Genomic DNA, 12,352 nt, shown 5'->3' with positions numbered 1-12,352 from the left:
TGCTAATTTATGCATAAAATCAAAAAGTTGCTCTAATTAACTAAATAATGTCCCTAAAATGCTAACTTTTTTGTTACAAAAGGCTCTGTTTAAGGATCTGATCAAATGCACTTTTGAAAAATTTCAACATCACCTTTATTTTCTTATGTATTTCATTGTTTTCAAAATTTCTTATGCATTTCTTTGGTTTTTCTTTACTTTTTTTAAAATGTTTTTTCAATGAAAAGTATTGAGGAGTTTATTTTGACCATAAACAAAATGGAATTAATTCATTTTAAAGTGATTGGTTAACATTGGTTTGACTCTAAAAAATCTGAGCTAGAAGGTCACACTTGTCACCTGTGTCTGTGATATGTTACAAAAATGAAGCCCAGAAAAAATTGCATTCCAAAATAATTATTTAGTGCTTCAAAAATTGAAATATAAAGTGACCGGAAACATCATCTTAATTTCATCCCATACACGTATGTGTACTATTTAGGCGTCTATAAGACGCCTATTTACAAAATCGGGGTTTGCCTTGTAGTTTTAGCTTTTCATTCTCAATAATGGTTGTTTTCAGGGTTTATTAGTTCTAATACATGCACTTGTACACATGTGTCATCTTGGTTTGAGAATTTTTTAAATCGGCTGCTCACAAAGTTAAACAATACCTTTAATCAGTAAAAGGGAAAATAATGATACATTTATGAATTAAGGCTAAAAACACTATTTGCGTTGGATTTGAACACAAATTCACGTTTTTTGAGCGATTTGGGGTCTGGAGGCACTTACGAAATATTACGCGTACCCCGGGGTTACAATTTTGGTCTCAAAAGCTGCGTGAGACTTGAAAGTAAAGTCAGTGAGCGGCGCGATCAAAGAATTTTGTGCAGCGGCTGATGCAGCCCCCCCCCCCAAATGATTTGAAGCAACTCTACGTACTGGTTAACAAAATGACAGACAGTAAGTAATCAGGTAAAGAAATTAAAAATTTATTTCATAGTTCTTTCACCTGTACATATGCTGCAATCATATTTTTTGTGCATATATATTTAATACAACATCATGCTTAAAGGAGAAAATAAATTCTCCACAATATCAGAGCAACATAGTCATGCATTTGGACATAGTCCACACAGAAGAATTATTTCATTATAACAGCAATACAATTCAATACAGAGCTTAGAGTGAAATATTTCACTTGCTGTTAATCAGACTTAATATTTGTCTAAATATGAACAATTTCTACACGACAGCTTAATAGAAGCTGTAAATGATGTTTAAGTGCTCAATAGAACTCTTTGTAATTTATGTCATTGCAAGAATTTTATTCAACTTGGTCTATAATGACACAAGTTATAGCAGAGAGTAATAGACACAGAGCACGTGTAGTGTTATATGCTTAACTGCTCTTAAAAACCCTACTGGGGGTGTTTCACAAAGATTTAAGTATGACTTAAGTCGCCCTTAAATGCCGACGCGTACATGATATGACGCGCAATCTGATTGATGGATACGCGGTAGTGCACGTCTCTTGCCCGTGATCTGACCAATGTGATGATGTCTTCTATACTGTACGCTACTGGGAATTTAAGTCACACATCTTTGTGAAACACCCCCTGGACTTTCTATTTTGTAAGTTCTAATAATAATGAGAACTATATGGAAGCAAATATTAGCAAAAGAGAAATTGATATTAGATATCAAATGATACAAAGAGAAATATATCTTGTTTTAAATGGTGTTACAACTTTGCAAATTTCTCATGAACTATAATTTTACAAGAAAGAAATTCAAAACAGAAAGGAATTGAAAAAGAAATCAAACAATTTACTGTATAAAGTTGAAGCCCCATACCTATCTAGAACAAAATGATGAGTTTATTAAACTCAGTCATGCATTAAAGTATACAGTTTGAAAAATAATTATCAGACCAATATCCCACTAAGCGCCCATATGGTACAGTCTTCTAGTTATTACCAAAGCTTTACATACATGTTATATTTAGCTCCTTTTACAAGCCATACATAGTTTACATGTTTACATGGAAAATTGAACTTCATTGCAACTTACTATCTTGCACAATGAACACAATATTTTCCTTCATAAATGGTGATTAAATAAAATTTGAAATGAACTGAATTATGCCTTCAGAGGCAAGAAGGCTCGGTGAGGGAGCAGTTGTTTCATAAGATGTTTATTGAATTCAAAATCTCATTACCAAGTCCCTTTGATAGGAAGTAGTCATAAGTCATCTGGTTGGTTACTTGGAAGCATTTAAAGGACAAGTCCACCCCAACAAAAACTTGATTTGAATGAAAAGAGAAAAATTCAACAAGCATAACACTGAAAATTTCATCAAAATCGGATGTAAAATTTGGTTGTAACTGGCTCGTTCATATAACTATTTTGTTGAAAATAAGAAAAACTTTGAAATGTCATAACTTTCTTATTTTACATCCGATTTTGATGAAATTTTCAGCATTGTGCTTTTCTGATTTTTTCTATTGATTCAAATCAACATTTTTCTGAGGTGGACTTGACGTTCAAATCAATCTTGCTTTCTACATATACCATCATTGTACATAAATTGACTGAGACCCTATCATCCAACGTTACAATGTATGTAACGGCATGTGGAAATTATTTGTTCTCTTTATAAGAGAATCCAAATACGAAATTCATTGTGTCAAAGCAGAAAAACAAGAAAACACAATGGTGAAAATCTGTGAGATCTATTTTGCCAATTTTTCAATATTTCTTAAGAGCTGAAAAATTATTGCAACAGCAAAAAAAAGGCTCTCCATCCTCATTAAGCAATGTGCAGCAGTTTCGTAAAATTACATGATATACAGCAATGTAGGATTGAGGCAAGTCACTTTTTTGCTCATTACTCTTTCTTTAACACTCTCTCTCATTCATAACTCATAGACAATACATTTGAGACCTGGTAATGACGAAAATCACAACTCGCCGAGAATCCCATCAAACTTATACAATGAATTATTTAGACCTCCTACTAGTACCTGATTATAACAGGCAAGCAAAACTGATGCTTAAGACTAGAGAAACTTATGGCATGGAATTATTAGCGAAGACTTATACAGAGAAAATAGAATAACTAAAGTCATCAACATCAGGATACATAGTGCATGTAGTCCCATAAATGCATTTGTGAGTTTGCTTAATTTCTTATATCTTCTTATAGATGTATTCAAGTTTGATTTTAAATGGGTTTCTCTTGAAGTGCAGTTCCACTGCCAGAACTCCAAATATCACCTTGACTTAATCTATATGAGCAGTATTATAACAAAGATAATCATTCACACATATCAATGTTTTAGCTAGCCCACATCATAATATAACAAATATCTCATGTTGCCAAAGTGGGTTTAGTTTAGTGACTAAAGTCAATATTCAATTCAATACCTACATGAACGTAAAAAAAAAATGTACAGTGTATACAACTGAAGTTTTTATTTTGATAAAATAGTTTAGTGTATTTTTTCATATCCAATCAATGAATTTGTAAGCTGAATTATGTTCAAAATAGGACCCATTTCTTGGATACTTAGGCCTGTATATTCTGAACTATGGATTAATTCAAGCTCAGGTCAAAAGTTGCAGTTTAACTATGGATAGCTAATTTTCACTCAAATCTATAACAGTACAAGTTCAACTTATCAGGTGAACTGTCACTCGGGTCATTCGTAACAGTTTGGAAATAATATGTGAATTTGTTGTGTTGTTGTTTTTTTCACCATAATAGCATGATGAAAAAATACAGTGAACATTAGAAACATACAATGTAAACAAAAAGTTGACATTTTTGGCTTCCCATAATTTTAGCAGAGAGTGTGACCACGGCCTAATTTAAGCTGGACTTGGGCCTTAGAATTAAGTAAAAATGTCAAATACTGAATCAAGTATGATGCAAATGATTTCCCACAACTATGTAAAACACTTAAAAGCTTTCCTCAATTCCAACACTGAATTTAATACCAGCACATGGCAATGAATTTGAGCAATATCAAATAAACATTTCTGAATCAAGCATTGATCAGTAGGTTCTACACCTAAGAACAAACAAAATATGAATCATTGCTAGATCCCTTCTCAGCACTTGGACAACAAAATTAAATAAATAAACTTCTAATTAATATTATTTTCAATGTCTAAATTAAATCATAATCTACATACACTAACATTCAAAATAATATCAAATGCAGATTGCATAATATTTTTCAGTCAAATAACTATCAATTGAAAATGAGAACCACCTATTAATTGAAAATCAATTTCCTCTGCTCACTTTCAAATGCTTCCAATAGTGTACTTCCTTTCAAGGAACACTGTATACTGTTAGGGCTGACATAAACTTCATTCATAATGTCAGGGTGTCACATGTAGACACAGCCTGATTATATGCCAAAATGGCACTGTCATCAGCTTTAGTCTCAGCCACAAAGGCCCTTTTAATATGGCCAGAAATGTAAGTTTGATGTTATTACAATTCAAATATCCTCTATGATGAAGAATATCATTGGCACAGCTTTGCTGATAGTCAAATCTTCTTGTCCAATAATCTTCAGGAGCCAAATCTGACGAACAGTTGTCATGGGAATCAATGATTCTGTTCCTAGCATTTATGTCCGACTACCAATCACCTCAAGCAGAAACAAACCGGATCACAGCATTCTTCCGCAGTCCTTAAGATTAAATCATCAAACAGAAGGAAACCAACATGAAAAAAAGAAAGGTCCAATATGGTATGGTTCATTCATTTACTTCCACTTGCCTGGCCACTGTTGATCTTTAGCAGTAAGGGGTACATAGACTACACCCATGAGAGTCTTCTTTGTGATTTGTCCTTCTTGTGATTTGTCATACTGCTCTAGATTCTGAGCTGCTCCTTGTGGTCCTACCGGGATGATGAGACGACCACCAGGCTTCAATTGCTCAATCAGCTGTTTCAAAAAAAGGATAAAAACAACCTCAGTCAATCCATTTACAATAAGATTATTTCTGCATTTAAAGAGAAATTCCAGTAGTTGCAGTAAACACTGATTTCATGAGAAAGTCTGTAAAACAAGGCTTAATTGTCAGTATATCATCGAGGATCTAGATCTGGTACAGTTACATTAACTGAACTTTGTGAAATCTTGAAATGTTAACAACGAAGATCCCCAACACAGATAAGCGCACGTGGGACAATGTATAATTATTGCTTAGGGCGTAGGGCCCGACGCCCTACCCAATTCCTGTGCTTATTTGCTGATTTCTCAGCAATTACACAATTTCTTCCAGAATTCTTTGGCACATGCGTTTTATCTATACAAACAGACACTTTGGTGGTCATTTAATTGGATTCTGTACGAACTCATTTTGATATCGTTACCAAAACTAGCATTTACCTTTAATCAAATTGATTTGCTACTTGTATAATTGATCTGCAAACGTGTGGATTGGGGGAAAGTGATTGAGATGCACCAATAAGAGAGGGTCTACCTCCCCCAAAAAAAAAAGTAATTAAAGTAAATAACTGTCCCAAAAGAGTAGGTTCAACTTGGAAAAATTCCATGATCTTGTCCCACTTTCATTGAATTTTCAACTATCAAAATGCTTTTTTTTTCTAATGGATTCTTAGTTGTATTTTATCATTGAAAAGCATCCTACCCTCCAATCAAAGTTCAATATTGGATATGTTATTGGTTATTTCTTCAAATCCGGTATTGCTTAAAAACATCAACTCACTGCCTGTGGTAATGTTGGAGCAGCAGCACCAACATGAATAGCATCATATGGGGCACCAGAAGCATATCCTTGTCTACCATCACCAACTGGAAATTGAAATAAATAAAAAAGAATAAAAGTTACAATGAAGACTGGGTATTTTCTTTTTCCATATGATGGACAGTGTAAACATGTAAAATGATTTTTTTTTCAAATATCTATTTCAGCAAAATAACAGGAGTTGAAACTAAAGATAATACACCAATGTAAATTCAATATTATCAGGGGTGTGAGTGGTCAAAAATAAAAAGATCTGAAAAAAAGCTGAAGAGTGTTGAAAAAATCTGAAATAGAAAGAGCTCCAATACTTTTTGTACAGAAGAAAGCCAAAAATAAGCTGAAATCAAGCTGAAAAAAAATCTGAAATCAGTTAAAAATCTGAATTCTCACACCCCTGTATTATGTCTCTAACTTGAGTTACTGTTTTTCACCCTCAAATATGCACAGTGAATGAGTATTGTAATTTCTTTGAGAAGTACAAGACAAAAACAATCAGCTCTACTTTAAGAAAGGGTGAGGACAGAACATGGTAAAATTTCAATCTCATTTATGATTTCACAAATCTGGAACAGTACAATGGCTCGAATCTGTAAATTCCTTCTGCAGAACACTTAAAATCATTTTCATACAAGGATATTCATAAGTTCCTCAATCATTTGTAAATACTGTATATATATTTCAATTCATTTGTATGCAATTCTTGCTTTTGCCCTATTGTGCTAGAACTATTCATACACTTTCATTGTATATACACTTGATACTTGCTGAAGAGCATAACTTGTAAACTTATATTTTAAACATTTCATGCTATTAATTATGATTATGTATATCATTGGATAGGGGCTCCACGTCCCATTAGCAGTACTTGCTATTTCTGTGGACTCCTTTTACCAATGACGTATATGACAATTATTAAACCTTGTATAAATGTATTTTGACATTGTTTGGAAATAAATTCAGTTCAGTTCAGTTCAAAAAGACACATTTCTTACAATATAAAAAGCCATACCGTAACTCACCTACTAGTTGCATCCTACCCGATGTTAGAAGATCAGGGTTATCCTTTTCTATATTTTTCCTAGATTTATCTACCAATTCTTTGATATGGTCTATCCCTACTACCTTCCCCGTGGATCCCACCTAAAAGATAAAGAAAATGGAAAAGTTATAAGGGTTTAATTTCTGTGATAGGCATAGAAAGGAAATTAAATTTCAAGTTAGATCAAGTGTTTAAATTTTGGTCAAAATTATCCAAAGTCTATAGACAAGTCATCAAAATAATGTGTGGTGTTTTTCTAATAGCATGAAAGCCATCCTTATTTTGGTATCGAGTCTTCATGAATCAGGTAACAGATAAGATTCCAAGTCTGATTGAGGTGTTTACTAACAGTTGTATTAATGTAATTATCATATATCATTACTACTAACAATAGGCTTCAATTTGATTTAGATTCTCATGATCTATCTTTCCATTTTCAGCATGATTGGCGAAGATCAAGATTGTTATCATGACCGCCATCCATCCAATTATTCATGATATTAGCTGACATTCTATCAAGATTGTTATAATGACCGCCATCCATCCAATTATTCATGATATTAGCTGACATTCTATCAAGATTCTTAGAATGATTTCCATCAACCTGATGTGATTGGTTCACAGTCTTTTTCTTTTCAGATTCCTACCAGATTACCATCCATCAAATTATGAATATATATTTGTTTCATATTCTTACCATGATAGCCATACAGGCAGTCAAATAACCACTTCCAGATCCAACATCCAATGCTGACTTGCCTTCACTAAGATGGTCTTTCAGTAGTTCAAGGGCATGTGCATGCTGGGAGATAAAGACACAATATATATATTTTTTTTTATTATGACTATTTTACAACAGTGGCACAAACAGTTTCACTTTTAGATTTTTCAATATTTCATTATATTATAAGCTTTCAAGGTTTGCATGGTGTTAAGATTTGCAGTAACACCATGTAAGGTAGTACTGAACAGAACTGCTTCGTAATCTTTCTGATAATAGTTCTTAAAACAATTGTTCGTTTCAAGATTTTAAGCATGAAGAGCAGAGTTCTCATATATTTACTTTTATATGAATCATACCAGACCTAGCAGTTTGCATTGCAATCAACATTAGGCTAACAAACAATTAAAAATCATATCACTTTGCAGACAGTACATACTTGTTGATACGGTATCCTGATTTGAATTTAATTGCTAATTGCTAATGAAAGCATCCAACTCTCTGGGAGACAGTGTATGAAACACAATATCACAAGTACAACTGCTGATCTGACAACAGGGAATATCCATTTGAGTGCTTAAAACATATCCACTATCTCATGCTGTTGTATTTGTTCTCATATTGACTTCCTTAGAAAATGATGTGCAAATATATACTTACCATATGAGGTGCACTAATAGTGACAGCATACCCTGCAGTAAAAACAAAAACAAATGAGGAAAGGTTGATACTCTGGTAGTATTTTTAAAAATATCAAAAGTAAAGCATTGATGACTAAACCAAAATTAGTTGCAATTGTATTCTTCAACATTGCCATTTTTTTAATAGTAAAAAATGCCTAAACTATCTAGCAAATTCTAGCAATCATAAGTCCTATACATCTTCTATAAATGAAGCCCACACCATTTCTATGTTTTTTAAACACATTTTCTGAACTTTTATCATTAAATAAATAATAAAATACAAATAAACTCTTATTATTAACTTATGACACCAAAACTACAACTTTTAAATTTTTAATGCAGCCCCAAAAAATTATACTGACAAATTTCTTCAATTCCTGGAGGTTTTGCTCAAAAAATTTTAAACTATTAAGCACTGATCTTACCAATACTCTGTGGAGAATCAGCATATGGACTATTACTGCTGTAGTGTTTGCGATCAACGGCTCGCATTGCCTTCAAAACTGCATCATTCTTGATGATTCCATTTTCTACAATTAATGAAATACAAAATAGTGCATTCCATCAGAAGTGATTTGTGAACATAAATACATACATGTAATTGGTAAATTGAAAAAAGAAATTTGTTGGAATTCAATCAAAATGGAATTTTGTAATGTTTTGTAGCTTTACTTTTACATGTTACCTTCATAAAATCAAAATATGTAAATCAAAAGTGACATAAGACCTGACATAGTGTAGATTATACAGCTGAAAATTGTCTGTTAAGAAGATTGTAGCTCCAAAATATTTTATTTTTGTTTTGTTATGAAATTGCATTCCTAGTACCAATGAGGTCAAAACATATCAGTATTGACCTCATAGGCAGCAATAGTGCAAATACGGGATGCTGCAGTTATAATAGAAAGTTGGCACCCACAGTAACACACAAATGCACACAATAATGGGATGAATTGTCTAGCAACTTTTTGTTGTTTGTTGTGAACTCGTTAGAGTCAAAGTAGTTCTTTATTGCAGTTTAGTTATACCACAGGTTATATATTTAATCAAAATTTTTATCTAAGGTAAAAATTTTGATTAAAAATCTGTAGATTTCGTACAATAGTGCTGCTTTTTTTTTCAACCTTATTGAGGTCCCAATTTCCCCTAGACTGATGAAATTGCACAAAGGTGATGTTGATTACTAGTATCTGATTATTCCAAAACTGAAATCATTCATATTTCAATGAAATACATATTAAAAATAAACAAATTAATCTTTAGGTATACATTCTCTGCACAAAAGATTCCAGTCTATTTGACTATTAATGCTTGGAAGAATTATAGTGAAGCAAGGTCAGTCCACTGGAACAACCAACAGAAACTAAAAACTTTTGGTTTAAGACATGCATTATCATGGCTTGGTTGGATACCTCTTGAAAAGTGCAGAGAAGATTAAATACCGGTGCTCGTGTACAAGCTACACTGCAATCTAGTTGACTTTCCAGTTAATAAGTACATCACCCAACTTACTGGTTCTACAAGAACTAGATCCTCACATGCTGCTAGCTACAGATCCCCCAATGCAGGACAGAACTCTACAATCTCTCTCTCAAAGAACTGCCTGGATATGGAATACTCTTCCATCCACCTCCATCAATGCCTTTAATCCAACAGCCTTCCGTCAAAGCTTGCCGACAGAAGGCAAACGCTAAACTGCTGATAATTTTTATCTGCACCTTGTAAATATGAACTGTTCCTAAACCCAGCTATTGCACCAATCATATCCACAAGAATCTTCCATCTTTAAGGAAGCAGATCAACCCACAATAATTAAGAAGAAGAATAAACAGCCTTGGTGACTGGCAACTTGACTTGATCTATTTGATAAAAATATTTTAGGCCCTATAAAATACAAATATTTTATTTGATTGATGTGCATGTTTATTGTAACAGGCTCAAAATAAAATAACTTTCATTTATGCCAAAGTCTTTCTTTAATATTAAAACAATCATCTTCAATCTTCATTTCCCCTTTTTTCAGCTTAAACTTCCCTAGGCCTTGCCTTGCTTGCCCAGTAAGATTATGAATAGCTATACTAAAGCTATTTCTTTTTTTCTTAATTTCATGACAGAGAAGTATAAACATGTGCCAAGATTTAAAATGAGTGCCCAAGCCTTGACAAGATCAATTTCAATTAAATAAATGCCACAATTACCATCATTCTATCAATGTCTAACTTATGCCCCTGACCACTCATTCTATGAACAAGGTTATGATATAACCTTGTTCTCTGTTACTCCTCCCTGTGTGGCAAAATAAGGTTGGCAATATTTGGCTTATTTCCTCTTTTTCTTTGGGACAAATGCTTGGTTTTTTGACACTGTCAGGTTCCATAAATTTACAGCTATTCATTATAACTTGGCTCTTAAGTAAATTTGATTCTTTAAATTATTTAATTAAAAATAGAGATTGAAAAACTACAATTGTCTTGCCATATTACTTTCCACCAATAGAGGGTGTACACACAAAAATATGCCCAAAATTCAAGTTTTCGAGCACTCTGGTGAATACAAAAATTACCCCAACTTGCCCAAGTTACTAATGAAAAATGAATTGAAACTGTATGGAAATTAGTATTTTTGGTCACAAAAGTGATATTTTAATGATTTTTTTAAATTGTGTGCTGTGTACAGCATTGGCATACAATAATCCTACCTGAAGATTCCCCACAGCACAAGCAGGATGGTAAGGAACCCTTGAGTGCCCCCTAACATGCCATGCATGATGCTGAGGCAGATCATCACATAACTGACAGCATTTTACACTAGTGGGGCTATGAAGACAGAATTCTAAATGATACAAGCATACAGACAGCTTCTTATGATTTAGCTCATTCGACTTTATCATCGACGATTTAGCATTGTCATGGCATGAATTGAGATTATGAAATGACCATTCATGTATACCTTTTAGTCTTGTTATGAGCTCTTCATGCGATTCTCCACTGGATCTCCAAGCCATCTCTGCTCGATGAATGTACCGCGCCCCAGCGGCCCCCATAGATTTACACGATCCGTCAGGTTGAAACTCTCCGTCACAGACTTCTTCTTCGGCCTCAGCTCTAACACTGGTGTCACAATTTAAAATTATAATTGAGAACTGAGCTAATATTATTACAAAAAGAGAAATTTGAACATATTTTATTTTACTTGACATACTAATCAAGAATTTAAGATGGGGTGCAATCACAATTAACTAATATAAACATTCATATTTTGTATATCAAACAGTCTTTCGCGCAGTCGTCTCTGCATATAGTTGGTCAATCATCTCGCCTCAGGGCCCCGCCCCCATATACCCAGGGCATGCAAAGAAAAAGCTCGATTATCAAGTCTTTTACTATCACAATAATTAGATTTTCAGTTTTTCTTTTTTTCTATCTGACTTTCTCCAATTCGGTTACGTCAACTTTGGCGTAAATTAATATGTTGAGATTATATTTTATTTTTAGCCACACTAGCGCACTCACCATGCTCGTAAGGCCAATAGGGGGGTCGGGGCTGGAGTATACTTTATCTCTTGTCCTTAGTTAGGCATTCATAAGAGCCATAAAACCATAGTTAACCCCAACCTTCATAGCAAAACATAGGCATAACCAATGGCAACTAAATTAGTTAATATCCATATCACCATGCATTTTCATATTCTCTTTACATGAAATACAAGATCCATTGGCATATATTGATCTGGGCGGCGGGGCGGATGATGATGATGGTCAATGATGATGATGATGATGATGTCATGATGATGATGATGATGATGATGATGATGATGATGATAATAATAACAATAATGATAATAATGATGATGATGATGATGATGGTGATGATGATGATGATGATAATGATGATGATGATGATGGTGATAAATTGTTCAGGTCTTACAGCGGTCTTCAAGATCATTGAAATTTGTCATCTCCGTGGAATGGCTCAGAAAGACCCCTCAAAGAACTCTGAAAGACTGACGGATATTTCTTGTCTTACTGCTCTTATAGACTAGTCCTATCGAGATCTTTCAATGGTCTTTCAGAGATCTTCTCTGCAACAAGTGATCTTTCAGAATTCTTTCCATGGATTTTGCGTGGTCTTTCA

The 12,352-nt window shown here is 33.5% G+C and overlaps 1 protein-coding gene and 1 long non-coding RNA gene across 2 annotated transcripts; one reads left to right on the top strand and one right to left on the bottom strand.

The window, feature by feature from the left end:
- Nucleotides 1-959: 959 nt before the first annotated feature.
- On the top strand, nucleotides 960-5,056 carry LOC121419180. Its single transcript, XR_005970561.1, has 3 exons — nucleotides 960-1,576; nucleotides 4,738-4,741; nucleotides 5,022-5,056. It is a non-coding gene; the product is annotated as an uncharacterized LOC121419180 (long non-coding RNA).
- LOC121419179 (protein-L-isoaspartate(D-aspartate) O-methyltransferase-like) lies at nucleotides 2,456-11,531 on the bottom strand. Its single transcript, XM_041613529.1, has 7 exons — nucleotides 11,168-11,531; nucleotides 8,644-8,748; nucleotides 8,196-8,227; nucleotides 7,512-7,616; nucleotides 6,795-6,915; nucleotides 5,737-5,822; nucleotides 2,456-4,949 (listed from the first exon to the last, which is right to left on the bottom strand). Exons 1-7 carry the CDS (start codon nucleotides 11,415-11,417, stop codon nucleotides 4,767-4,769), a joined length of 882 nt encoding a protein of 293 aa, XP_041469463.1. The 5' UTR covers nucleotides 11,418-11,531; the 3' UTR covers nucleotides 2,456-4,766.
- Nucleotides 11,532-12,352: the final 821 nt, after the last annotated feature.

The sequence above is a fragment of the Lytechinus variegatus genome, chromosome 7 (genome assembly GCF_018143015.1).
Source record: "Lytechinus variegatus isolate NC3 chromosome 7, Lvar_3.0, whole genome shotgun sequence".
In the NCBI taxonomy this organism is placed as follows: Eukaryota; Metazoa; Echinodermata; class Echinoidea; order Temnopleuroida; family Toxopneustidae; genus Lytechinus; species Lytechinus variegatus.
Note: the sequence above shows the minus strand (reverse complement) of the source record. Positions and strands in the feature narration are given on the sequence as shown.

Bases quoted from the DNA above. Each gene is read 5' to 3' on its own strand.
- LOC121419179 (XM_041613529.1), bottom strand. From the start codon at position 11,417: ATGTCAAGTAAAATAAAATATGTTCAAATTTCTCTTTTTGTAATAATA. The intron at 8,228-8,643 runs GTAAGATCAGTG...TTTTTACTGCAG, and splicing joins TGATTCTCCACAGAGTATTG to GGTATGCTGTCACTATTAGT. The intron at 5,823-6,794 runs GTGAGTTACGGT...TTCAATTTCCAG, and splicing joins GGGTAGGATGCAACTAGTAG to TTGGTGATGGTAGACAAGGA.